Source organism: Equus przewalskii, chromosome 13 (genome assembly GCF_037783145.1).
Source record: "Equus przewalskii isolate Varuska chromosome 13, EquPr2, whole genome shotgun sequence".
Classification (NCBI taxonomy): domain Eukaryota; kingdom Metazoa; phylum Chordata; class Mammalia; order Perissodactyla; family Equidae; genus Equus; species Equus przewalskii.
Genome location: NC_091843.1, coordinates 27,650,158 through 27,675,811, shown reverse-complemented (window position 1 = coordinate 27,675,811; position 25,654 = coordinate 27,650,158). Strand labels below are relative to the sequence as shown.

At 50.1% G+C, this 25,654-nt stretch overlaps 1 protein-coding gene across 5 annotated transcripts in view; it reads left to right on the top strand.

Moving 5' to 3' along the window:
* The window catches only part of ABLIM3 (actin binding LIM protein family member 3), a 148,310-nt gene extending 129,681 nt beyond the window's left edge, over window positions 1–18,629 (top strand). For 3 of the 5 annotated variants that reach the window (XM_070569219.1, XM_070569218.1, XM_070569220.1), the window contains 8 exons: window positions 867–914; window positions 3,256–3,390; window positions 4,945–5,009; window positions 6,275–6,422; window positions 7,670–7,699; window positions 8,272–8,330; window positions 10,104–10,164; window positions 10,866–11,488. In XM_070569219.1, the coding sequence (XP_070425320.1) occupies window positions 867–914; window positions 3,256–3,390; window positions 4,945–5,009; window positions 6,275–6,422; window positions 7,670–7,699; window positions 8,272–8,330; window positions 10,104–10,164; window positions 10,866–10,948 (629 nt within the window). In that variant the 3' untranslated portion in view covers window positions 10,949–11,488. Of the gene's footprint in view, window positions 1–866; window positions 915–3,255; window positions 3,391–4,944; window positions 5,010–6,274; window positions 6,423–7,669; window positions 7,700–8,271; window positions 8,331–10,103; window positions 10,165–10,865; window positions 11,489–16,518 lie in introns of those variants that run through there. The other 2 variants (XM_070569222.1, XM_008528301.2) reach the window with 2 other exon arrangements.
* Window positions 18,630–25,654: the final 7,025 nt, after the last annotated feature.

The following is a 25,654-nucleotide window of genomic DNA, read 5'->3' as shown; positions in this document are numbered from 1 at the left end:
ATAATTCAGGTAATGATAGTGCTATAAACATAATAAAACATAGCGTTGTGATAGAGTGACTGGGGTGGGGGAGGCCAGCTAGTTGGAGTGGTTAGGAAGGGCTTCTGGGAGGAGGTGACATTGAAGCTGAAAGATGAGAAGGAGCCCACCATGGAAAGATCCCAGGGAAAAACATCCTGGACAGAGGGAACAGCAAGTGCAAAGGCCCTGAAACACTAAACTAGCCAGCCAGGCCAGCGTGGCTGGAGGAGGCAAGCATGAGGGAGAGTGATAGGAGATCAGAGGAAGGCAGGGGCTGGGTGGCCTTGTGGCTGTGGTTTGGACGAGGTTTCCCCCTGAGTTCCAGCAGAACCCTGGAGCTCAGGATGTCACTCCTTACTCACGTCTCCCCCGGAGCTCCTGCTGCTGTTTCACCTACACCTTTCTCACCTGCCCCAGATAGGTCCCATCCCGTCTGTTTTTGAGGGAGTGGGAGGGCGATGATGCTGAACTGTGGCCGCAGCATTCTGGGGCCTTTCACGTGGAATGAGACGTGGCCGCTGGGTGGAGGCGTTGGACACCTTGCTGCATGGGGTCCTGCTGAGCACGTGCCTGCCTTGTGCCTGCATGCCCACCATTCAAGCCCCAAGTCCCTTCCTCAGCACTGTTCGAATCCATCCATTCCTCTCCCCTCACCTTTCTTGGAACCCGATGGGATGAGGTTGGAAGTTCAGTTTTGGAAGAGGAAGTCCACCAGGGAAAAGAGGGGCACCCTTGGGAAAAGTTGCTGACTATCTCTCTTTTGAGATCAACTGACCAACTACGTCTCTTTTTCTCCGGTCTCTCTCTGTCTTCTCCCCACTGTCCCTTCCCGGTCTGTCTGGCAGCTGGAGAAAGTAACATCTACAGGAAACCCCCGATCTACAAACGGCATGGTACGGTCAAAGACTTGGCCAGGCAAGGGGAGGGGGCCGTTAACCATCTGTGCAAATGGCTCTGCACAGGCCACCAGGAGGGACACACACACATGACTGTAACTCGGTCCTTCTTGTTGGCTGCCCCCAATCACTCAAAGTGACATTAGGAAGGAATTTGGTGTCATTTCAAAAGAGCATTTCGTGTCCTCTAAGTACTTTCCCAGCTCCTCCCAACCTTCCTTCCCTGCTGTCTGGGGTCCTAAATTCCATGGTCAGAGCAACCCTTGTCAAATGCATGCACCCCTGGGAGAGTCGCACTCCTGGCATTGACACTCAAACTTTGACATTCGTTAGAGTCACCTGGGATGCATACGGATTCCTGGGTCCCACCCCAGACTTCCTAAATCACAATTTTGTATTTGTAACACTTTCTCCAGAAGATTCCAATGCCCAGCCCAGCTTGGGAACCACTGCTCTAGGCCATTCTCAGTCATAGTGTCCAGAGAATGGATGGAGGCCTGGAGAGGGGGTGTGGATGAGAAAGGAGCAAGATGTCAACGAGGTTGCCTTCATTCATTCATTTGTGTATTCATTCATTTGGTGGTTCTTAAAGAATGGTCTGTGGACCACCTGCACCTGAGAGACCAATTGAAAAAACAGGGGCCCTGCCCCTGCCCTGCCCTAGACTTCCTTAATTAGAAATACTGAGAATGTGGCCCACAAATCTGCACTGTAAGCGGCTTCGTTTGTGATTCCTGCCTGCACTCCGTATGAGAACCGCCATTCCTTCATCACTGAGAGCTCCTGTTCGTTCTCGCAAAAGCGCTTATTGAGGCTTGGTTGACTAAGCACATCCCTTCTGTTGGGGATGCAGGGGCCCAGCTGCCACCCCCTATCACCCTCACGTGTCTAGGGTCTGGCTGGATAACAGGGGAGCACAGACTGGACGAGCATGGAGACAGCAGAAGCAGCGCTGTACAGCTGAACTCACCGAGCTGGTGGAGGGGGCAGTACAAGTCTAAATAGTGGCTCTGGATGCTTAAGACCTGACAGTTTAGACAAATGTCTTCGATTTCTAAGGGGGCTGGTGTGGGGTCCGGGGGAGTCTGTGAGCACATGCATGTCTATGCGTGGCTGTGGAGGACACACCATGTACCCAAAGTGGCCACAGAAAGGGACCAACCCTAACAAAGGTAGTTTGTCCAGAAAAGGCCCCCGGATCTCGAGCACCTCAGGACTGCATGAGATTTTCCAGGTGGGCTCTGAGGGGCAGCACCAGGCTCGGGGGGAGTCTAGGGTGGAGGTGGATTGTGTGGATATCACAGTGGATAAAAGGGCTGAATGACATCGGCTGGGGTGGGAGGGGCTGCCTGGGACCCACATCAAAGAGGATTCACAAACTTGGGAGGCAAGTGCTGCTGGAGGGGGACGCACAGGCTGGGGCTGGCTGAGGGCCCATCCCAGGACCCTCTGCTCCTCCAGCTGCACGGAGCACAGCAATTGTCCCTACAGCTTCTCTCCTGAGAAATGATCACAAGGCCCCGCTCATTTCCCCAGCCCTCCCTCTGCCCTAGCCAGCCTCTCGTCAGTCTTTGGCCCATGCTAAAGTCACTGCCCTGCATTTCGTGTGCCTGCGATGGGTTTGATGGTCCATGTCGTGGACTTCAGGTGGAAGGGTTGAAGCTGGATGGCACCTGAGCCAGCACACCAATTCCAGTACTCACAGATGAGGAAACTGAGGCAGAGAGGGACAGGATTTGCCCAATGTTACAGCTGAGTTCGGTGGCAGAGCTGAACCCAGCATTGCTGACTCCCTGTCCAGTGCTCCTTCCTTCGGGCCATGCAGTCTCCCCAGGCAGGATTTGACATTTCAGTGTGAGGAAAAGGTTGACCTGACTCAACACGCATCATGGCCCTGCTTGGCAATTCCCACTCTAGATGTGGCTCGAATCCACAGCAGGCCAGCTTCTAGAGGGTGAGAAGGTAAGGGCGAGAGCTCGCCTGGGACCTGTCTTATCTCCTTGGAGGAGCCACAGCCTTGGTGTTCACTTAGGAGCCCACCTGAGAGTCCACGGAATGTGGTGAAGGATCCCTGAGCTGGGGCCTGGTCCAGTTCTGGTATGACTTGCTCTGTGATCTTGCGCTAGCCTCTTTCCCTCTCTGGTGTTCATATTCCCATTTGTCAAATGAGGGGCTTGGCCCCAGTGCTTTTCGCTTTGATGCTCCATGTCCCAGACCTGGCCTCGAAGTGGCCTCATTTCGCTGGGCTGGAGCCCCGCTGAGGCAGGGGAAAGAGTGTACAGGACACTCTTCAGGGACACTCTGCCCCCCTGAAGCTCTCTCCTTGGGTCCTTCACAGGTGATTTGTCAACAGCAACCAAGAGCAAAACAAGTGAAGACATCAGCCAGGCCTCCAAGTACAGTCCAGCCTACTCGCCAGACCCCTACTACGCTGCGGAGTCTGAATACTGGACCTATCATGGGTCCCCCAAAGGTAGTACACCCATGGGGGAGCCAGGGCCAGAGCCCTGTCACCTGTGCCAGGGACAGACAGTCACCCCCTCCTTCACATGAGCATTCATTTATTCATTCACCAAACTTGTACTGAGAGCCAAGCCATGGGCCCTCGGGAGCAAAATAGACCAGGTTCTTGCCTTACGGAGGAGACTTAAGTCCCAAGTGGAGAGGGAGGTGATATATAGGAGGTGGCACACAGGAAGTAGGAGAGCTGATGACAGGGGCCACTGTCCAGCCTGGAAGATGACAAAAGCTTCTCAGACACAGAGACTCAGCCGCCATAGGAAGGGTGAGGAGGAGTTAAGCCAGCAGAGTATAGAAACGCATTTGCAAAGACCCAAGAGGGGAGGGCTGGTTCCACTGGAGGAAAGAAATGCTCTCAGCTTAACCTCGAGCTCAGAGAGGGAGGGGAGCAGGTCGGGGGTGAGGGGCCAGATCCCACAGCGCCTTGTGGGTTGAGGTAAGGATTTGGATTTTTATCCTAAACACTAGGAAGCCCTCGAAAGTGGTGACATGATCAGACTTGTGTTTTTAAGAGACCACTTTGGCTGTAGGGTGGAAATGGTTTGGAAGAATGGAAAGGAGATGATGTGGGGAGATGGAAGGCCCTCACAGGCAGCCTGGCAGGGGGGCTTAGTGGTCCTCGAGGCACCATCCCACCCAGTCAGACATTCCAAGCTGTTTCTTTCAACTATGGGGAAGAATTTTCATCACGTGCCACTTTGATTCACACACACCTTTACTAACTGAAAGCCCCCTCTGAGCAAAGCTTCACAGGAGCTCAGAAATGACCCCTTCTTTACCCTCAAATAATTCTCTGTTTAGTAAAGGAGATAAGACAGAAGCTCAGCTCATAGCAAAGTGGACAGTGCTCAGTGCCCACGAAAGGGAAGTGTTCAGAGGCTGCACAGGCAGGAGAGCCCGTGCCCAGCAGGCTTGTTGGGGGTTGGGGGGGTGCTGGGAGGGGAATCTTAAACAAGACCGTTCCAATCACAAAAGAACAAATCGAAAAAGGAAAACGAACTCCAAATGGCTTAAGCCAAAACAGAGATTTTCTGGGTCATATGACTGAAAGTTTTTGAGGCATAGCTGGATGTAGAGGTGAATAAGCGTCATCAGGACTTGTCCTGTCCCCTGGGGTGGCTCCAGTCTCAAGCTGGCTCTGCCCTTGTCCTGGCAGGGTGAGCTCCAGCAGGTCCAGGCGTGTATACTACCCTTGGCAGAAAGAGGACTCCTCTCTCCTACCTGCGGCAGAAAAAGTGTCAACGCTGAGGCCATTAGTTCTGTTTGGCAGTCAGCTTACGCTGCCCGTCATCGCCCCGGAATGAGAAGGGATGCGGCGTCTCCATCCAGGGAGGCCCGCAGTGGAGGCGGCTCACCAGAGTGCTCTTGTGCAGGGTCACTCAGCTAGACAGTGGTGGAGCCAAGAAACCCCGACTTGTGTAGGCTCTACTGGCCCTGTGTGCCCTCTCCCCAGGGCAGGCCGAGTGGGCAGCACACGCGGGAACTGATCCTAGCTGTCTTTTGGCAGTGCCCCGAGCCAGAAGGTTCTCGTCTGGAGGAGAGGAGGATGATTTTGACCGCAGCATGCACAAGGTAAGCAAGCCACGCACACTGAATGAGATGCTTAGTCTAAGGTATGGACTGAGGGTTTTTCAATTTGCAAGTGACCAAATTCAAACTCACTTATGATAGAAAAAGGAAATGTATAACTTGGCATAACTGAAAAGTCAAATGGTAGGATTAGCTTCAGGTATGACTCGATCCAGCTGCTCAAAAAATTGCCATAGAGAAATTGTCTCTCTTCTCTTGTGCTGGCTTGCCTCTCCACTGGCCTCATGCACAGGCAGGTTCTTCTCATGTAGTGGCAAGTGGGAGCCAGCGACCCTCAGGCATTGCTGGTGGGAATGCAAAGGGGTGCAGCCATTGGGGAAGACAGTTTGGCAGTTCCTCAAAAAGTTAAACATAAAATTACCATATGACTCAGCAATTCCACTTCTTAGTAGATACTCAGAAGAAGTGAAAACTGATAACCAAACACATGTGCATGCGTGTTCATAGCAGCACTATGCCCAATAGCCAAAAGTGGAAGCAGCCCAAATAGCCATCCACTCACAAATGGAGAAACAAAATGTGGTATATCCGTACAATGGACTATTATTCAGTCATAAAAAGGAATGAAGTGCTGACACATGCTACGGTGTAGATGAACCTCAAAAACATGATGCTTAGTGAAAGCAGCTGGACACAAAAGCCCACATATTGTATGATTCTGTTTGTATGAAATATCCACAATAGGTAAATCCAGAGAGACAGAGCACAGATTGGTGATTACCAGGGATGGTAGGGGAGGGAAATAGGGAGTACCTGCTTGATGGGTACATGGTCTTTTTAGGGGGTGATAGAAATGTTTTGGAACTAGATAGAGGTGGTAGTGGTACTAAATGCCACTGAATTGTTCACTTTAAAATGGTTAATTTTATGTTATGTGAGTTTCATCTCAATTGAAAAAAAAAAAAAAATTTTTAACGGGTGCCAGCAACTCCAACAAGAGTCCAGGAAGGCTGTCACTGGCCCGGCTGGAGCCATCTGCCCTTCACTGAACCAGTCAGTGTGGCCAGGACCCTGCAGTCCTGTCGTTGGCCAGGCCTGCTTTTTGTGCCCCACCCAGACCACAAGACTACTTGTGAAAGAGAGATGAAGTCCCAAAGGAAATATGGGTGCCACAAGGAGGGAGGGACACTGGGAAGACAAAAATGGCAGAGAGTGACTATGGAGAGTCTTTCCCCAGCCTGTTCCATCTCAGGGTTCTTTGCTTCCTTCTAACTTCTTGCTCCTCCCACCGCCCCCCACCCCTCCAGCTCCAGAGTGGAATTGGCCGGCTGATTCTGAAGGAGGAGATGAAGGCCCGGTCCAGCTCCTATGCGGATCCCTGGACCCCACCCCGGAGCTCCACCAGCAGCCGGGAGGCCCTGCACACAGCTGGCTATGAGATGTCCCTCAATGGCTGTAAGCACTGCCCTGGAGGCCTGCCGGGGTAGGGGGAACTTTCCTGCCCGCTCCGTCGTTGGATCCACACTCCTACAGCCTCGCCTGGGTCTAGCATAGACTTGGCAAGAGGCTGTATGAGGCACTAAAGAAGACCACGGTCTGCTCTGAGCAGTCACTGCTGCTGCTTTGAGGCATCCGAAGCTGTGACTTTCAGTCAGCTTCGATGTAAAGGAAAATGTCTTCTAATAGTGTGAATAACTCAGACATAAGGAGCTGCCTCTGAGGCAGCGAGTCTTCCATCACTGGAGGTGTACAAGAAGAGGTTTGGTTCAAGCACTTTGCCCTGAGAGTCTCTCACTGTAAGCTCCTCTCTGTTCCTGGACACACACAAGCTCTTTCCGGCTCCTCTCTTTCTTACCCCCTGTGGAAGGTAGTCCTGCCAGGAAATCCTGTCTCAAGTCAACACTTAACAGATAATAAAAGGTACCATTTATTATAATTCAATGTGCCAGGCATTTGCAGGTATATTGTCACTCTTGGTCCTGACAAAGACCCGCAGTGTAGAGGGATAATTATCACCCACCTTATAGATGAGAGACCTGAGCTTAAGTCACTAGCCCAAGGTCAGAAAGCCAGTAAGGGACAAAGCCAGGACCAGACCCAAGTCAGAGTGACCTTGACCCAAGGTGAGATCGAAGGTGATGGCAGCGGTGAGGATATGAAGCCAGGTTGACTGTGTTTTGTAGGAGTCAGGCCCTGTGCTAACACCTCACTGTCTGCGGCATGTATTCTTCACGATAAGCCTATAAAGGAGACACTGTCGCTCCCCATTTTACAGATGAGAAAACTGAAGCGTGATTAAGTAACTTGTAGTGTTAGGTGTCTACTAATGGCAGAGCCAGGACAAACTGATGAGCCTGTTCCCCTGTTTGACCACTGAGGGGCGCTGTCTTCCACCCCAGCTCTGAGCTCTGTGAGTGCACCAATGCTGCTCAAAACCCAACTCATCCAGTGGCATCTGGGCAGCAAATACCACTGAGCACCTGCTGTGCGCCAGGTGCTGGGCCAGGAGCTGGGCGGGGAGGGAGGATGGGGCACAGGTGCAACAACCGGAAACTGCCCAGTGGGAAAGGAGGTAGTGAAGGAGGCCCCTCTGCCCACCAGCCAGGTTGGGCTGGGTATGGGAGCCATGTCTTTGTCCCCATGAACTGTCCACCATGTCTGTCTGTCTCCATGAACTGATCTCTGGCTTTTCTCTCCTGCAGCCCCTCGGTCCCACTACCTGGCTGACAGCGGTATGTTCTGTTCACCCTACTTCAGCCCATCGTGTCCTTTGAGGGCCCGAGCTGAGTGAGCTGCAGGTCCCCAGTAGCTGTGATGACCATACACTGTGAATGTCCCAGCACAGTCCTGATCTCAAATAGTCCAGCCCATTGTGTTTGTCAGATAGAAGGCCTCAATTTTGGTTCTGGAACCAGGCTTGCCATGCCCAGTAGCTCCTGGAAAGAAAGAGCATGCCCCTCTTCCACACACATGGGAGCCTGCCCATCTGGGTTCTGAGCTCAACTCCAATTCCAGGGCCTTTGTCCAGAGCCACCCTGTGTCCAGGAACAGGGGTCCACCATAGGAGGATAGATGTGTGCAGGGTAAGGCCAGAAGGCTGTGTGAGTGGGTGCTTCAGGTGGGCCTGGAATTCTGGCAGGGCGATGCACCCCTAAGATGGACAGTTGCATGTCTGGAGAGCAATGGGAGGAGCTAATGGCTTCTGGGTTGGGGAGTAATGTTGGCCATTTGCAGCCAGATGACCTCAGGGAGAGGGACCCCTGGCTTGGGGCTCCTGGTAATTGTCTTGGCTCTTTCTTTTCAGATCCTCTCATTTCCAAATCTGCCTCCCTACCTGCCTACAGAAGAAACGGGTTGCACAGGGTAAGAGAGGCTGTGCTGGGGACATTGTCCCCAAGAGGATAACAATGCCAGCATTAGCTCATTGTTGTGGTGATTATGGTGGCTACTTAGAGGTGAATCCTGGACAAAGGCTGTGGGGCCAGAGGTGTGTTAACTGAAGGACCCCAAGGCAATGCTTGGTCTCCTCCCCAGGAGCCCTGTGTGAAAAGGGCTCAGTGGGAAGGACTGGGGACACCGTGCTAAGCACTTTACAAGCACTGCTCCATTTGCGCTCACAGCCCTGTGAGGTAGCTGTTATTGCTAACCCCACTTTGTGGATGAAGAAGTGGAGGTCCTGAGCGGTGTGGTGGCTGGCTCCAGCTCTCACACGCTGAGAGGGTCGAGCCAGGACTCGCGCCCAGGCCCCTGCCCGGCAGCACACGCCTGACTGCCATGCTCCCCTCGGCTTGTCGCCTGCTGAGCTCCTTACAGCCTTTGACGTGAAACCTTCATGGAAGCAGGGGGTTGGTTTAAGGACTGAAAAGGAAGGAAAAGTATGCCTCGTTAGCAAGAGGAGAGGCTGTGCGACTGGACAAGTGGCGGGGGAAGAAGAGACATAGACAAATGTTTGTTCATGGAGCACCTGCTAAGTGCACGCCCTGTTCTGGGTGTGGGCGCCTGCAGGGGACAGAGCTGCTGCCCCCACGGAGCTCACGCTCTGGCTGGGGAGACAGACAGCCAACAGGTAAAGGTGTGATCTGAAGTCAGGTAGCCACAAGCGCTAGGATGGAAGGCAAAACAAGGGAGGAGAGAGGAGGTCAGAGAGGGTGGATTTAAACAAAGGCCTGAGCACATGGAGGGACCTCACTGCTCTAAGACCAGCGAGAGCCACCAGATAGAGCAAAGGCCAGTGTCAATATCCCTGGGCAGGGAGGATGCCTGGCCGGGGTGAGGGAACGTGGAGATGCAGCCAGACAGGGATGTCAGTGGGACCCTGCAGGCTGGGTAAGGACTTGGGAGGGTTTCCAGTAGGTGTGCTGCGTGATCCCACTTGGGTTTTTAATGGGATCCCTCTGGCTGTCACGTAGGGAAGAGACTGCAGAGAGACAGAAGTGGAAGCTGTAGACCCGTTAGGAGACTGTTTTGGGGTCAAGCACACAAAAGGGGTCATTGCTCCACTGGAGATGATGGCTAGTGTTAATAAACCCCTCCTGTGAGGGACACGCAGGCCCTGTGCCGTGGACACTCAGCCTCGACGTTCGTTCATGAACAGAGGTTCATTGAAGGCCTTTTACGTACACCAGGCACTACTCCGGGTGCTTGGGATACGTCAGAGGCCACACGAGACCAAGACCCCTGCCCCTCGGAGCTTATGTTCTTGCAGGGACCAACAGAAAGCAGGTATTAAAGAATAAACGAGTCAACTTACATAGAACGTAGAAGATAATATGCGCTATGGGACAAAAGGGGGAAAACGGAGCAAGATAAGAGGGGCTGGGAGTTTGGGGAGAAAGCAACTTGCAATTTTAAATAGGGTTGCCAGGGCAGATCTCAGAGAAAAAGCGGCTTTTGAGCAATGAAAGCAAGCATGCCATATAATTTACCAAGAAATGAATGTTTACTGAGGGCCTACTATGTGCCGGGCCTGGATGCTAAGGATATGGCAGTGAGTTAAATCACCCCGGCTTGAGACGGAGGCTTCTGAGAGGGCCCCGTGTCCCACCAGCCCCGGTCCTTGTTCTGGAGATGGGTGAGTGCTCAGGGAGGCAGGGGGGAGCTTGCCTCCGGCCAGCCGTGGCTCTGTCTCCCCTGCAGACACCCAGCGCAGACCTCTTCCACTACGACAGCATGAACGCCGTCAACTGGGGCATGCGAGGTGAGCGCTGGCCTCTCCTGGGACTCACAGGGGCTTCACTGCTCATAACTGCGGCCTGACCTTTGACTCTGGCCCCGTGCTGGGCTCTGTCCAAGCTCTGAGTTCCCACTCCCTTTCACTTCCCATTTCCTCCCTTTTCCCCTCCTCTTCCCTCATCCTCTCAAGTTCCTGGCCTTGGGTGATCTCCAGGCCATCTGTCCCATCTGAGTTCCCAGAGCCGTCACAGAGTGCTGGTTGTCCTGGTACTGCTGAGTTAGAGCTGCCTGCCAGCCCCGGGTGGAGGGAAACACTCAGAGCCAAATGCACTTTGTTCCCAGCAAAAATTCCATGAGCTTCGAACTCTGCCAAATGATGCTCTGCCGCCAGCCTCCTCCAGCTCCTACGAGCAGGCGCAGGCAGGAGTGCAGCCCACATCAGAACCCTGGAGGATTCCGCCAGAAGATGGAGGATCTTGCCCAAGTGCTTCACAATCTCAGATTCTTCCTATTTCTATTCTAAATGTTTCAAGGGTCATTTTTTCCCCTAAAACCGTATCTCTGGATTAGCCTGACCCCTATCTCCAGCCATCCCTTCTGCTCATACCAGCCTTGATTTGAGGTGAATTCTGCAAGGACAGGGTCTCTAAGACAGAGGCCAGTGTAGTGATACAAAGCAAAGACCAATGGAAACCCCATTTGTGTATGTCTCTTTTCTCTCTACAGAATACAAGGTAAAGGAGATCTATAGATCCCGTGAGGCTCCAGGACCCTGGGAGCTGCTGCAGTGGGGACGAGCAAGAGGATGACAGCACTGTCTGTGCAGGGAAGGGAACATCGATAAATAACCCGAAGGGTGCTCTCAAGACAAGCATTTCCAGTCCCTCCGTGGCCCACTTTTTCTGAATCCTGCCCTACGTCCCTTGCCTCCTGAAATCAGACAGTTCCCCAGGGGCCTGAGAGACTTTCTGGAGACTTACCAATCACCAGATAGTAGACATTTTCCTTCGGGAGGCCTCATGCCGCATTAATGCCAGTGCCATCATGCTGATCCCTAGCAGTATTAGGGGACGCTGAGGTCCTGCCTTTTGGGAGAAGATGGCTTGAGGCTGCCAGGCAACCCCAGGGAGGGCAGATCTGTCCTTCCTCCAGACTTTAATGTCTGGCCCTTTCTGGGTAGAGGAGGGAGCCCAGACACAAAATATGGCTAAAGAGGCAAGCCCACCACCCTCACCCAACCTGGAAACCCCTCCATCCTTTCTCCTTAGATCTATCCTTATGAACTGCTGCTGGTGACCACAAGAGGAAGAAACCGACTGCCCAAGGATGTGGACCGGACGCGTTTAGAGGTACGTATAGAAAACTGAGCAGGAGCCTTTGGGTTTGAAGGGATTCCAGAAGTTGCTGGTCTAGCTCAGCTTGAAAGAATTGGATGGAATGAAAGCCTTTAAGGTCACACAGCTTGTTGAAAAAGCAGAGACTCCAACCCAGTTTCCTTATCCCAAGACTGTTCCATGGTCTTCTGTGCTGCCTCCTCAATTCAGTTAGCATCTGTGGTGCACAGCTACGGTGTGTCCCTACTTGGGGCTGATGCTTCCGGAGACATAAGAGGAGAGCTAGACTCAGTCCCTGCCCTCAAGGGGCATGCAGTCTGGTTGAAAAGAAGAAATGCAGCACTGGTTTTACGCAGGACTGATCAGAAAACCAGTGCTGTGATGGGGAGGATGGGAGAGGCAGCACTGTGCAGAGGGTAAACGCATAAGGAGGTCTCGAGCCAGACTCCCCAGCTTCCAGCCCTGATCCTGCCAAGCCTAAGTGGGCAGCCTGGCCACATGACAACCTCTCTAAGCCTTAGTTTTCTCCTCGGTAAAGTGGGGGTGATTGTTGTGCTTCTCTCAAGTTGCCAAGTGACATAAATGAGACAGTGCACAAAGAGCCCGCGACACAGAGTCTGGCAGTGAACTGAGTAGTAAGTACTCCACAGATGTTCGATTGCTGTTATTCAGAGAAGACCACTAAGGCTGGGCTGGTTGACATAGGCTTCCAGCGAGAGGAAGGATTTGGATGGACTCTGAAGATGGGCAGGTCTGAATGGATGGAGAGAGGGAGAAAAGCATCCTGAAGAGTGGGAATAGCATCAATAAAGGCACAGAGGTGGCCTGAGCATGGCAGTGGGCTCTTGAGCAGGCTAGTCCAGAGGGTGTGGAGTTCGAGTCCCTGGTCACCTCTGATCCAGGAGCGCCCTCTGCCCTTTCTACCCCAGTGCATCTCCCTGCCTCTCCTTCTCCCTCGAATGCCCTTCCCATCTCTCCAGCCCCCTACTCCTCAGGGCTCCATTCTAGTGATGCCTGTGTCCCAAAGCCCCCTAAACTTTCCTGAGGATATGTCGCTCTCCTCTTCCTCCAGCCCTGTGTCCAGAGTACAGATCAAACACCTCTCCCTCTCCTTTGTATCAGATCATCGAGCTATCCATCGCCTCTGCCTGACAAAGAATGTCTGTCATCTACCACAGGGCATGGACTAGGAGGGGTGTCAGGAAATGTTTGTAGAATTGAATTCAGGCTTCTAAGAGAGGATGCTTGGCACTCCTTGGGAATAGCGTATCAACCACCCTTGACCTTACTGTTGAAGAATTCGCCCAGAGTAGAGGGTCAGGGCATTAGGAGGAGAATGCGAATAGGCCAGGAAGCTCTGCAGGTCTTTCCAGCTCTAGCATGCCGGGTTAGCAGCCAAAGAAAATGATGATTCTTCCCACATTTGTAACAAGGTCCTGCTTTACTGTCTGGCAGTGAGCGTCTGCCGGTGCTGAAGGACAGCTCCCATGGCAGCTCAGTGGAGCCAGCATTAAGGGACGGAAGGAAATGTTCAGGAGCCTGATTCGTCCTGGAGGACCACTTGCTCCCCTACATCCTCCAGGACACCCAGAAGCTCAGACCTGGGAAGCACAACCTTCGCTAAGCATCAGAATCACCCAGGGAGCTTTTTAGAAATATCAATACAAGGCCTCGCCCTAGACCAATTAAATCACAATCTGGGGAAGGAGCTCAGGCATCAGTTTTTTTCAGAGGCTCCCAGGGATGTCTAACATAGCCTGAGCTGAGACCACAGGGCTACAGACCCTGCCCTAGCCCCTTGCACCAGTTCAAGGAGGGGACTGAAGAAGGAACACCCTGACTCTGTCCTCAGGGAGCTCATAGTGTAGATATTCATTCATCCAATAAATATTTATTGAAAGCCTGTTATATATACCAGGTACTGTTCTAGGGGCTTGTAATATATCAGTGAACAAAATAAGGACCCCCACCCTCTTGGAGCTGGCCTTCTTGTGTGAGGAGCAAGACAGTAAATGACACAAATAATAAATAAATGATACAGTACGAAGGTAATAGGGATAAGGGAAAAATTGAAAGGAGAGCAGAGTCGGGGGGAGTGGGAGTGGAGGGGTGAGTTGCAGTTTTAAATGGGGTGGTCAGAGTGGACCTCACTGAAAACATGACATGTGAGCAAAGATTTGAAGTAGATGAGGAGTTAGCCATGCTTATATAGGGAGGAAGAGCATCGGGCAGAGGGAGCAGCCACTGCCAAGGCCCTGACGCAGGAGCAAGCCTGCTGTGCTTGAGGATGGCAGGAGGTGAGTGTGCCTGGGGTCACATGAGCACAGGAGAGAAGAAGAGGAGGAGATGAAGTCAAAGGAAACAGGGACCAAGCGATCACACTATGTGACAGACACATGAAGAGGTCATTGCAATAGTGAGGGCAACCTGCAACTGAGGCTTCTCATGTGCTGACCTGTATCCTCTCATTCACCCTCACAGTAGCCACGAGGTAGGTACTAGGATGCTCCCTCTTTCCAGAAGAGGAAATTGAGGCTCAGTGAGGTGAAGTAACTTGTTCAAGGTCACGCACCCATATCTGCCTGCTCTAAAGTCTCTGCTTATAAGCTCCGTGCTTTCAAGTCTGTGGTGAATGTCAAGTGGACAGGGCGGGCTTTGGGTGCTCTGAGAACTCGCGAGAGAAAGGAGGCTCCAGCTGGCCCCTCACAGAGGGAGAGAAGAAAGCCTCGGTCTCCTTCAGGGTGTCCTACTTTGGGCGCTTCTTGAGTTGAGTCTGCCGTTCTTTTATATCGAGCCTCGTAAAAAAGATTTTTGAACACAGTAGAGAAAACTAGCTAGAAAATCCATAGTAACCACCACCCTCCAACCAAAAAAAAGAAGAAATGAGACTGAATTACAGTTCCCCTCAGTCTTTACTATGGAAGGAACAGAGATGAGGACTCCCTCATAGGCAGATTATTCTTCAACACTCACTTGAGTCAAAGTAAAACGAGTATGGACAAGTTCATAGCATGAAGTCTAGACTGGCGGAGACTTAAGGGTATGACAACCAAATGTGATGCGAGGATGCTGCTCCTTACTGAAACAACCCATGTTTCACATAAACGTAAGAAGACGTTTTTGAGACAATTAGGGGGATTTTCTTGTGGACGGATATTAGGTAATTCTGAGGAATTATGGTCATTTCTTTCTTAGGTTTTCTCCTGGCGTAGTGGTTATGTGAGAAAATATCCAGTATATTTTGAGATGCACACTGAAGAACATAGGAATGAATTGACACAGTGTCTAGGGTTTGCCTTAAAATACTTCAGCAAAGGAAATAGGTGAAGCCAATGTGGCAAACTCTTGATAATTATTGACTCTGGGTAATGGGCATGGGTGTGCATTGTACTATTTTTGTTCTTTTGTGTATTTTTGAAATTTTTCATATTAGAAAGACTTACTTATGAGTTTTTATTTGAGGAAGACTGGCCCTGAGCTTACTTCCCTGCCCATCTTCCTCCTTTATATGTGGGACACCTGCCACAGCATGGCTTGATAAGCAGTGTGTAGGTCTGCACCTGGGGTCTGAACCGAGAAGCCCAGGCTGCCAAAGTGGAGCACACGAACTTAACCATTACACCACCAGGCCGGCCCCTTATTTATGAATTTTTAATGGGGCTGACCAAGATGGGCAGTGGGAGCGCACTGTGTTTGGAGTCAAAAGGCCTGGCTTTTGGCCTCAGCTCTGCTACTTAGCCAGCCTCCCTCCCTCCTGCCCACCCTCCCTCTTGATCAAGTAAGTCATTTTAATTTTCAGACTTTTGATTTTCTCCTGTTTCAATTCACAGAAATAATTCGTGGTTTTCAGGGTGATTGGAAGAATTAAATGAACAAATTCAGATGGATGTACAGTCGTGTGCTATTGGGCATAACACAAATGCAGTGTAAGGAACTGTCGGTGTTATTAAGTACTGTTGAGTGTTGAAAACTCAATGCAAAGTCACCAGCAGCCAATGATATCTATCAAAGGTATCAAAGTTACCTCTGCTTGAAGTTCAGGAAATGTGGCTAAAATATTAGTTCACAGTCACAATGGGCCAGAGAACTAGCTAATTATTGTCTGGCCGTATACATAATTCTCAACGAATCTCCTTCAATACCCAATTAGCTAATGTAATTGCTAGCAACAGGTCATCTCAATGATTCCAGTAAGTTTTCAGGCAGGATGTATGCCATATATTTCTCTCTTTAAACATAATTTTAAGTTTCATTTTGAAAATTTTTCAGACCTCCAGAAAAGTTGCAAGAATAGTAAAATGAACACCCATCTACCCTTCACCCAAATGCACCAATTGTTAACATTTTGGTACATTTTCAGTGCCATATATTTCTAACTCTAAAAGCTTTTGACAATGTATCAACTTTCAAGGCTGCTTGGAAGGGACTGAGGGGAGGCAGGAAGGAGGGACGTCAGGCAGAAAGGGGTTAAAAAAAACCTACCATGGAATTCAGAACAATGTTTTATTATATGACATATTTGTTTTCATGTAAGAAAGAGATGAAAGGACATTTCAGTGGATGGAGAAATATGAACAGTAATTTTTTTCTCATTGACTGGCCCAAGAAACAGCCTTCCAGATCATTTGTAAAAATATTATTAAGGGAAAGTACATGCTAAAATCCTTTTTCTTCCAAAGGAGAGAGGGAGAGCATTAATCCATATACACTCCTAGACACAGAATACATGGAGCAGGGATGCAGAAAGGTGAGGTCAACCAGGATGCATCGAGGGGCACTTAGGTGAAGCCGAAGTCCCACCTGAATCTTGGGCGGAGGCGGCCTCTCCACCCAGAACAGCTACAGAGGCCCCTCCAAGGAAACAGTCATTCACGTGTTCATCCATTCAACAAATATTCATCACACACCTTCCGTGGGTCAGATACTGTGCAGGGCACAGGGTGCCCAGAGGAAACACACAGGGACCGCTCCTGCCTCTGCCTGCCCCCAGCCTACACCGCACGTCCTCAAGCTTTCCCTCTCTGTCCCCCCCCACCTCCTTTCAGCGCCACCTGTCCCAGGAGGAGTTCTACCAGGTCTTCGGCATGACCATCTCCGAGTTTGACCGGCTGGCCCTCTGGAAGAGGAATGAACTGAAGAAGCAAGCCCGGCTGTTCTAGGCAGAGGCTCTATAAATATATATGCATTTATATAAAGATATATGTAAAATCTCTATACCGAAGCTCCGTATAATCCTCTCTTGTGGAATGGGACATGCTGCCTGCCATGAAACTTCCTTTTCTGTACTGTCAGGCAAGCCCACGTCATTGAGATATTTTTATGCTCCTCACTTTCTCTTTTCTAAGTGCAATGGGGTTTGGGAAGGGATTTGAGGGGACTCCCATCCTTTTACTGGGGACCCTTTTTATACTGAAACATCTGTCCTACCTTGAGTCCCCCAAGGTCTAGCTCTCCTTTCTAAAGGAGGTGCCTCCAGGAGTCTCTCTTCTCTCCTCTCCTTGGCTCTTTTCCCTAGGCTCAAGGGCGGATGCTGACCAAGCAGTTTTCACACCTTACTGGCCCCAGAGGGGCCATCCCATGGGACTATCCACAGCGATCTCCCAAAGTCACAGAGCACCTTTGAGAGCACTGAAGGGTTTTCTCATCACCCCCAATTTGGAGCTCGGTGCTCTCTGGGGGTGATGCATTGGAAGTGTGGGCCTCAGATCTACTGGTTATGGCAGTAAACACAAGTGGACCAGACCTTGGCCACTCCGCAGCTCTTCAACCCTCCTCCTTCTGCCCTTGATCCTAACCTCTCCCTGGTCCCAATCTGTGGCTCATGTAGAAAAAGAAAAGGCACTTCCCTTCCCTCCACCACTTCAACTGCCCCCTTAGTGTGGCCCTGACTGGACAACCAGAGGGAAGGAGTGGAAGCCGGGAGCAGGAGACAGAGCAGGGCACCTGTTAGAATTGGAGCTGCGGGACCTCTTGGGACCCTCCTCTCACCCTCACTGCTCCCAGCACCTCCTGACCATTCCCCCTGTGGAGGAGAGGCCCATTATTGCAGCCGGTATTCTTCAGCCTTACTACAATCTATGTGCCTAACAACTCAACACACCACAGGGCTAACGTTCCCACCACAGCTCCAACTGAACAACTGGACAGGTGTCCTCTAATGCTCTTCTAAAGGTGATACCCACCCTGTCCCAAAGAAAGGTTCTTGGTCTATACCTGCTGGTCCCTGGGCTGGCAGGGCATCCCTCCCAGACCCCCACCAGTCCTCGACTCCCACTGCAACGTTGGTCGTGTTTCCTGGGGGAAACTTGCCAAGTAATGGCTGCTTATGAGATTCCAAAATGGCACATGGGCCAACACTGCTCATGATCATCCCAGATCTGCCCAGGGGCTGCCTTTCCTGCCTCCTTGCTTCTGGAACAGAGGTGAAAGCTTAACCTCTCCTCCCCTCCCCAAACCTTTGGCCCTGAGTTGGTGATGTCTGGTGGGGTCTGTTTCTTCCTGGAGATGCTTTGAGTCAGACCATTTTGAGGTCCTGGAGGAATGATGAAGGAGAAGAAATGACAATTCTGTCTCTCAAGAGGCTGGTGATGTGACGTGGCAAATGTAGAACTGACTTCAATTCAACGAACCCTCACTGAGCACCTGCTGACGCTGAGCACCTGCTGTATACTGAGCACTGAACGGGGTGGGAGATGGGAACACTGAGATGATCGACATGGGTTGGTCTGGGGGGCATGCCAGCTAATAATGGGTATTGGAAGGTATGTCCCCAAACAGGATGGATGTAAGGCAGAAAGTGATAGGAGACAGCATGAGAAAGTGTTTGTAACATTACTGAAAGGCATATGTAGTCGGTGCAGACCAAGGAAAGCTTTCTGGAAGAGATTGCATTTGAGCAAAATTCAGGAAAGAGCTTTGTAAACTGGGGGAAGACGGTAACTTGAAAGGGTAACAGGATGAGGGGCCGGAAGGGAGGTCTAAGTTGCTCTCATTTAAAATGTCAACCCTCTCTGCCACTTCTCTTTTTGGCCAATGTCTTTCATCTGTCCTAACCCTTTAGAAATGTCCCCAGCCAGATGCAATCATTGAAACTGCCTCATTATCACTGGTTGAGAACTTGGCGAGATTAAAGAGCTTTTGTTATTGTTGTTGGATATTTTTGTTTCCCATAAAAGTACATAATTTCAACCCAGACCCGTGTTCTTCTGTTGTTTCTAGTGTGAGTGGAAATGAGTGACATGGGAGGTGGCTGAACCATGCACATTTTTCAAAATAAAAGAGACTAGAGAGCAGCTCTCTCTTGGCCTCAGTTTCTCCTATAAAATAAGAAAGTTTGACAAGGTAAGCATGACCCAGGTTGTTTCTGCAGAACGCAGGGTCCTGCAAGATGGTAGAGGATGTTCCAGCAACAAATAAGGTTCTGTGATCAAAAAATAACAATGATAATACTAGTTGCTCACTATTATTAAGTACCAAGAGTGTGTCAAGTTCTGTGTGGAGGGCTTTACACCCACTATCCATCGAAGCCTCTGTAAGGACCTGAGAGGTACAGTTATTCTTATCTCCATCCTGTAGAGGAGGAAACAGCTTTGAAGAAGACACATAATTACCATGGTGGAGCCAGGAGCCAATTCCAGCGCATCTGACTTGCAGCTGCAAGTAAAGCGCGCCTTCTTAAAAGTAGCTTAAACAACGAGAGCACAGATGGCCTTGCGCAACCAGAAGTCCAAGATGCAGGGCTGATCAAGTCACCAGCTCAGTGATGCCATCAGGAGCCCAAGTTCTTTGCATCTCTTCACTCCGCCATCATCAGCACATTGGCTTCTGTCCTCAGCTGTGTCCACTCATGTTTTCAAGATGCTGCTGTGGCTCCAGGCATCATGTCCTCACACAGTCGCATTGAAAATACAGAAAAGAAATTTCCTTTTGTGTGTCTCTCTTAATCAGAGAAACTTTCCCAGAAGTCCTCAGTAGACTTCTCAGGTCCTACTGGCAGAACTAGGGAAGAGGCCCAGGCCCTTGCTGCAAAGAAGGCTGGGAAATTAAGTATTTGGCATTTTCAGCCGCTGTAGTGGGAGGCCAGCACCCTGCTGACAAAGAAGAGAGATGGGGCAGCTGAGGAATGGCCTCTGAGTAAGTCAATCACAGTGTCTCTGCCACAGCCACTGTGCCAATACAGAGCACACTATGTCCTTCCCCTTAGAGACTCAAGGTCCCTTTTCAACAGTCCTGCAAAGTCCTACATGACCTTTGTTTAATCCACTGTCTCCTTAACTAACTTGACATAACTCTGTTTAAGGAATGTTGGACTAACTGTATTTTATCTTTTCTAAGATGAGACTTTTTTCACATTTTGACATCTCTAAAGATGAGGTGTGGCTTACAAGTAGCTCCTTTCCTGACCTCTCATTCTATGATTCTTTAAAAATAACCAATTCTATCATCCCCACCACGGCCCCTCCACACAGGTACCTCAAACATGCAAAAGGATACTCCAGAATGTTCCTTTACTCCCTGCCTCCACACACACCCAACAAATATTCACTTGGGAGCATCTGCTGCCAGGCAGGAGCACTGAAGATACAACAGTGTGCAAGACAGGTATGAGCTCTCATTTGGCTCTGGTCTAGAGGAGGAAACAGATTGTAAATAAGTAAACAGGAAAGAGGTGGCACACGAAGATAACTGCTCAGAGACAAGAAATAGGTGCCGGAGAGAGGAGCAAAAAGGAAGTCGCTTCAAATACTCACTGAAGGATATACATGAAGTACCCATGGGAAAAGTGGGAGTGGGAGCATTCTAGGCACAGAGAACAACATATGCAAAGGCACTGGGGTGGGTAAGAGCTTGGTGTATTTAAGGAACTAAAAGTGCCTGTGAGGACAGAGTGGAGCAAGTGAAGAGGAGACTAGGAGATTAGACGAGGTGGCGAGGCAGTCAGGGGCCAGAACACACAGAGGGTCTACAAGGACACTTCTCATTCACTCAGGCTTTGTCGAAATTATCTGGCTTGCACTGTGGTTGTTAACCTACTGGAAGCAGGGAGAATCACTCTAAGCCTATTACTCTGTGGTCCCCAACCAGCAGCTTTGGAGTCACCAGGGAGCTTGTGAGGAATGCAGAATCTCAGGTCCCACTCCCAACCCACTCAATTCGCATCTGTATTTTAATAAGACCCCCATGTGAGTCACACACATAGCGAAGATTGAGAAACACTGCTCTCAACCATCATCCTTTTATGGACAGACACAGCAACATTTTGTGTCAGGCTTTCTGAAGTTCTAGAAGGGAGCCTTTTCCTCATGCAGGTAACTTTTTGGACACTGGAGGGCAACCTTACATTAATAAGGCAGAACACGACTTGGGGGGTAACAAATCACAGAAGGTTAGAGCTTAAAGCCAATACAATGACCGCACTTTGCAGCCACAAAAACAGGCCCACGGAGGGTTTGAGCTGATGACGACAAGCAGGCAGCTCACCCAGACCTCCTCGTCCTCACCAGGCACCTGGTGTGGAAACATGGGGACCGGCTGTGGACAGCGTCAGCAGCTACAGCTGGCCACTGAACAGAGCCCAATGCAGAGTAGAAGGCTTAAAATTCAAGGGAAACAAAAGCACTGCTAAAATCCACAGCAGTTAACATTGCAGAATTATGCCAACTCTGTTAGTGCCCCACGTGGAATTAAGTTTTAAACGCTTCATTTCACATCAGACTTTGACTTGCTAAAAATCTCGACCACACAGTGATAAACACCTGCTTACATACACAGCCATGAGCGGCTGCCAAGCCTTTTGGAAGCCCTGGAGTGAGACTGTAAATAAATAAAATCCAGAACCATGACGATGGGGCCAGCCTCTCATTACACTCAAGAGCCCACTCGCCTCTCCACCTGGCCAGGTCCAGTTGACACAGGGGCCCAGGCAGGAGAAACCAGAGGCCTGCGGTAACCCCAGGCTTAGTCCACAGGGCAAATTAGGGCCAAATGTGCCGATTAATCAGGTCAAAAAGTAAGGTGACATCTATGCCCATGACCACCTCGCGGGGAACTATCCCAGTGTTTCCCAAATTTCAGTCACTCCACCACCACCCTCACAATTTTCATCAGATGATTATTTACTTAATGCTATCTACGTGATATTTTTCTTTCAGTTGACTCATACCTGACATTTCTATTGTAAGCAATATCAGTGAAATTATGGGTTCATAAAGACCGATTATATGCTGTTAATGCAAATTCAAATAAATTCATAACTCTTCCAATATGTTGGTCTGTGTGCCATCTAAACATGTCTCACATTTTCACCAATAGTCTGAATTCCACACTTGGGGAAACACCGTTCTCTTTGATGGAAGTGGGAGGGGAGAAGGCAACGTGTGTCCCCTTGGTTTTTGCACCATGACGGGTCCTTGGGGAACCAAAGAGAAAATGATCTGAAGATGCTGCAGAGAGAAGAGAACACAAGCTACTTTGACAATCAAGCAGAACCTGATTAAGCCCCACCCTCCTCGGAGCCAAGACCCTCATTTCCCACGGCTGGTCCCCAGGCACCATGCCAGCAGCGAGTCCTTGCCGAGGTTTTCGCTGGACGTGTCTTCCCCAGCTGCTCTGGTTGTGAAGGCTTTCCCTTCATGGGCACTGCCCCGAGCTGCAGCAGGAACCGATAGCACCAGGCTAGACTCAGCCTCCCTGAGTGTAAATCTCAGCCTCACCGTTTACTCGGCATGGATTATGAGCTGAATTGTGTCCCCCTGAATTTATATATTGAAGCCCTAAGCCCAGCACCTCAGAATGTGGCTGTATTTAGAAATAGGGCCCTTAAAGAGGTGACTCAGGGGCCGGCCCAGTGGAATAGCAGTTAAGTTTGCGCCCTCTGCTTCGGTGGCCCTGGGTTCACCTGTTCAGATCCTGGGCGCAGACCCATGTGCCGCTTATCAAGCCATGCTGTGGCAGGCAACCTACATATACAGTAGAGGAAGATGGGCACAGATGTTAGCTCAGGACCAATCTTCCTCAGCAAAAAGGGGAGGATTGGCAGCAGATGTTAGCTCAGGGCTAATCTTCCTAAAAGAAAAAAAAAGGTGATTAAGTTAAAATGAGACCGTTAAGGTGGATCCTACCCAATCTGACTGGTGTCCTTATGAGAGGATATAAGGACGCATAGAGATACCAGGGATGCAGGTGCACAGAGGAAAGACCGTGTGCAGGGGCAGCAAGGCAGCAGCCGTCTGCAAGCCAAGGGGAGGGGCCTCAGAGGAAACCAACTCTTCTGGCACCTTGATCTTGGACGTCAGCCTCCAGAACTGAGAAAATAAACATCTGTTGTTTAAGCCACCCCGTCTGTGGTGTTTTGTCACGGCAGCCCTAGCAAATAGACACAACACATGAAACTACACTTGCAAGATAGGAATGAGAGCACTTATTTCATAGGGTGGTGAGGACTGATGACATGCTTCAGGGACAGCCCCTGGCTGCAGTGCAGGTGCACGTGTGACGGCTCAGCACCTCCCTGGTCCTTCGATCAGGCAGTTTACCCAGACCGTGAGCGCCCCCTCTGGGCCGGGCTGGAATGACAGGGAGAGAGCCATGCTTTCTCCCCTGGAGCCTCCACCCGTAGAGGCGTGCAGGGCTGCAGCTGCGGTGGCCCCTTTGCCACGGACTGGCAGAGACCACCCGAAAATGAAGACTAAACAGAGGAAGGCAGAGTCAGGAGGTGGAGAGAAAGTAGTGACTGCCCTGTTTGCATTCCTGGATCTGAGCTTGCCTTAAAGCCAGCTTCACCTCTTCAGCTCCCCTCATTACCGTCTGAGTGAGGAAATTCTCTTGTTGGTTTAAGCTGGTTTGAGTTGTGACTCTGTCACTTGCCATCAAAGGAGTTGTGACAAAGACACTGGCTCCCTGAGGGAATTGGTCTTGACGGTGGATTGTCAAATGCATACCTTTGCTGTCTGTGAGACAGAGAGTGATCACAATTTAAACAGAGCAGGCATCGGCCCCTGAGGGAGCGTGCAGGGGCCATGGGACTCAGGAAGGAGAGCAGGCACACAGGAAGGGGTCAACTTTGCCTCGGGCAGTCACTGAAAAGTGCTTATCAGGCCAGGACCAAGGGCCTTCTTGTTTCCAAAGCTCTCTGTGGATAAAGAATTTATTGTCCTACAGAAGAAATGTGACTGCCTCTCTAACACATGGGGTGTCTCCTTCACCTGAACAGGAAGAAATGATCCTGAGCAATTTGTCCTTCTGACAAAATAACAGCACTATTTAATTTTTAAACCTACATACGAAACGCCACCTCTTAACAGACTCTGGGTAACAGGAGCTGGAAGCTGGGTAGTCGTTGCATGCGAGAGTGTCAGGTGTTCCTGCCGGGAAGGAGGGACCCGGCAGAATCTATCACACGTCCAGTGGTTTGATTTACATGAAACTCCCTGCAGGGGGCAGTCTGGCTGTGTGGCTGAGAGTTCAGCTTCCTTTAATGTTTCCACGAGCCTCTGACAGCTTCTCCAGAGGAAACTCACATTGATTACAATAACAGCTCACACTTCCGACAATGGGTCAGGCCCTGTGCTGGACTTTATATGTCTCATTTAACCCTCTGGGCATTACTTTTATCCTCATTTTACCGATGAGGAAATTGAGCCCTTGATAAGTAATTCATTCAAGCTTTCACGGCTGTGTGTGGCAGAGCCTGAACTTGAACTCAGGTGACATCAGGGCTGCATATCACTCCTGGTTCTGCCTCTGAGGTCTGGTGTGATTTCAGGCAAGATTTCTTGCCCCCTCAGCCTCAGTTGCCTCGTCTGACAAACCAAGGGACCAGACTGGCTAGTCTCTTAGGCTCCTCTCAGCTCTAAGGGTTTTCCAGCTCCAGGCTTAAGAAGTTCCCTTTGGCCCTCTGCAGCCTCGTGTCAGCCTGCAGCCTAGAGGTGAAGACGGGGATGCAGCGCAGCCTTTCAGAAGAGAGGAGGCCGTGGGGCAATGTCAGGGATCGGGCCTCACCCTGGGCCCTCAGGGTGCAGGCGCCCAGAGGGACAGATGCTCCAGAAGCCTCCATGGGTTCATAATTTCCCTCAAGCCTCCACACAGGTAGCCTCTAGGCCAGATTAAGCCCAGAGGAGTGTTTTAGTTGGCTCTTGCAATGTTTTAAAACAACTGGAATTTGTTACCAACATTTTTAAATCAAGAGAGATTTTGCACTAAAATCTGGATTCCTGGGTTCTCCAGAAAAGTCTAAAGATCTGGCCACTCCAGGCCCATGTTCCCACCAGCCACACTGGTCTGAGTTGCTGGCTGCTGGGCTTTCAGATGAGACACAAGTGACCTGCTTTGCCACAGCCCCCACGACTCCCACGGCCAGCTCACACACACACCCCTCCTCTGCCTAGCTGTGTAGGCACTTCAGTCTGTGAGCCTCACTTAAGAAGCCAGGGTGCTCTAATTAGGGAAATGCAAATCGAAACTACAATGAAGTATCATGTCACACCCATCAGAATGGCTATTACTAAAAAGGCAAGAAATAACAAGTGTTGGAGAGGATGTGGAAAAAAGGGAAGCCTCAGAGACAGCTAGTGGAAATGTAAATTGGTGCAGCCACTGTGGAAAAAACTACGGAGATTCCTCAAAAATTTAAAAATAGAAATATCATATGATCCAGCTATTCCGCCTCTGGGTATTTATCCAGAGAAACAAAAACGCTAATTCAAAAAGATAATATGCACCTCCATGTTCACTGCAGCATTATTCACAATAGCCAAGACTTGGAAACAACCTAAGTGTCCATCAATGGATGAGTGGATAAAGAAGATGTGGTATATATATATATATACACAATGGAATACTACTCAGCCATAAAAAAAAGATGAAATCTTGCCATTTGTGACAACATGGATGGACCTTGAGGGTATTATGCTAAGTGAAATAAGTCAGACAGAGAAAGACAAACACTGTATGATCTCACTCATATGTAGAAGATAAACACATCCATAAGGAGACCAGATTAGTGGTTACCAGAGAAGAGGGTGGGGAGAGGGCGAAAGGGATAAAAGGGCACGTAAATATGACGATGGATGGCAGATAGACTTTTGGTGGTGAACATGATTCAGTCTGTACAGAAATCAAAATATAATGATGTACACCTGAAACTTACAGTGATATAAACTAATGTGACCTCAATTAAAAAAA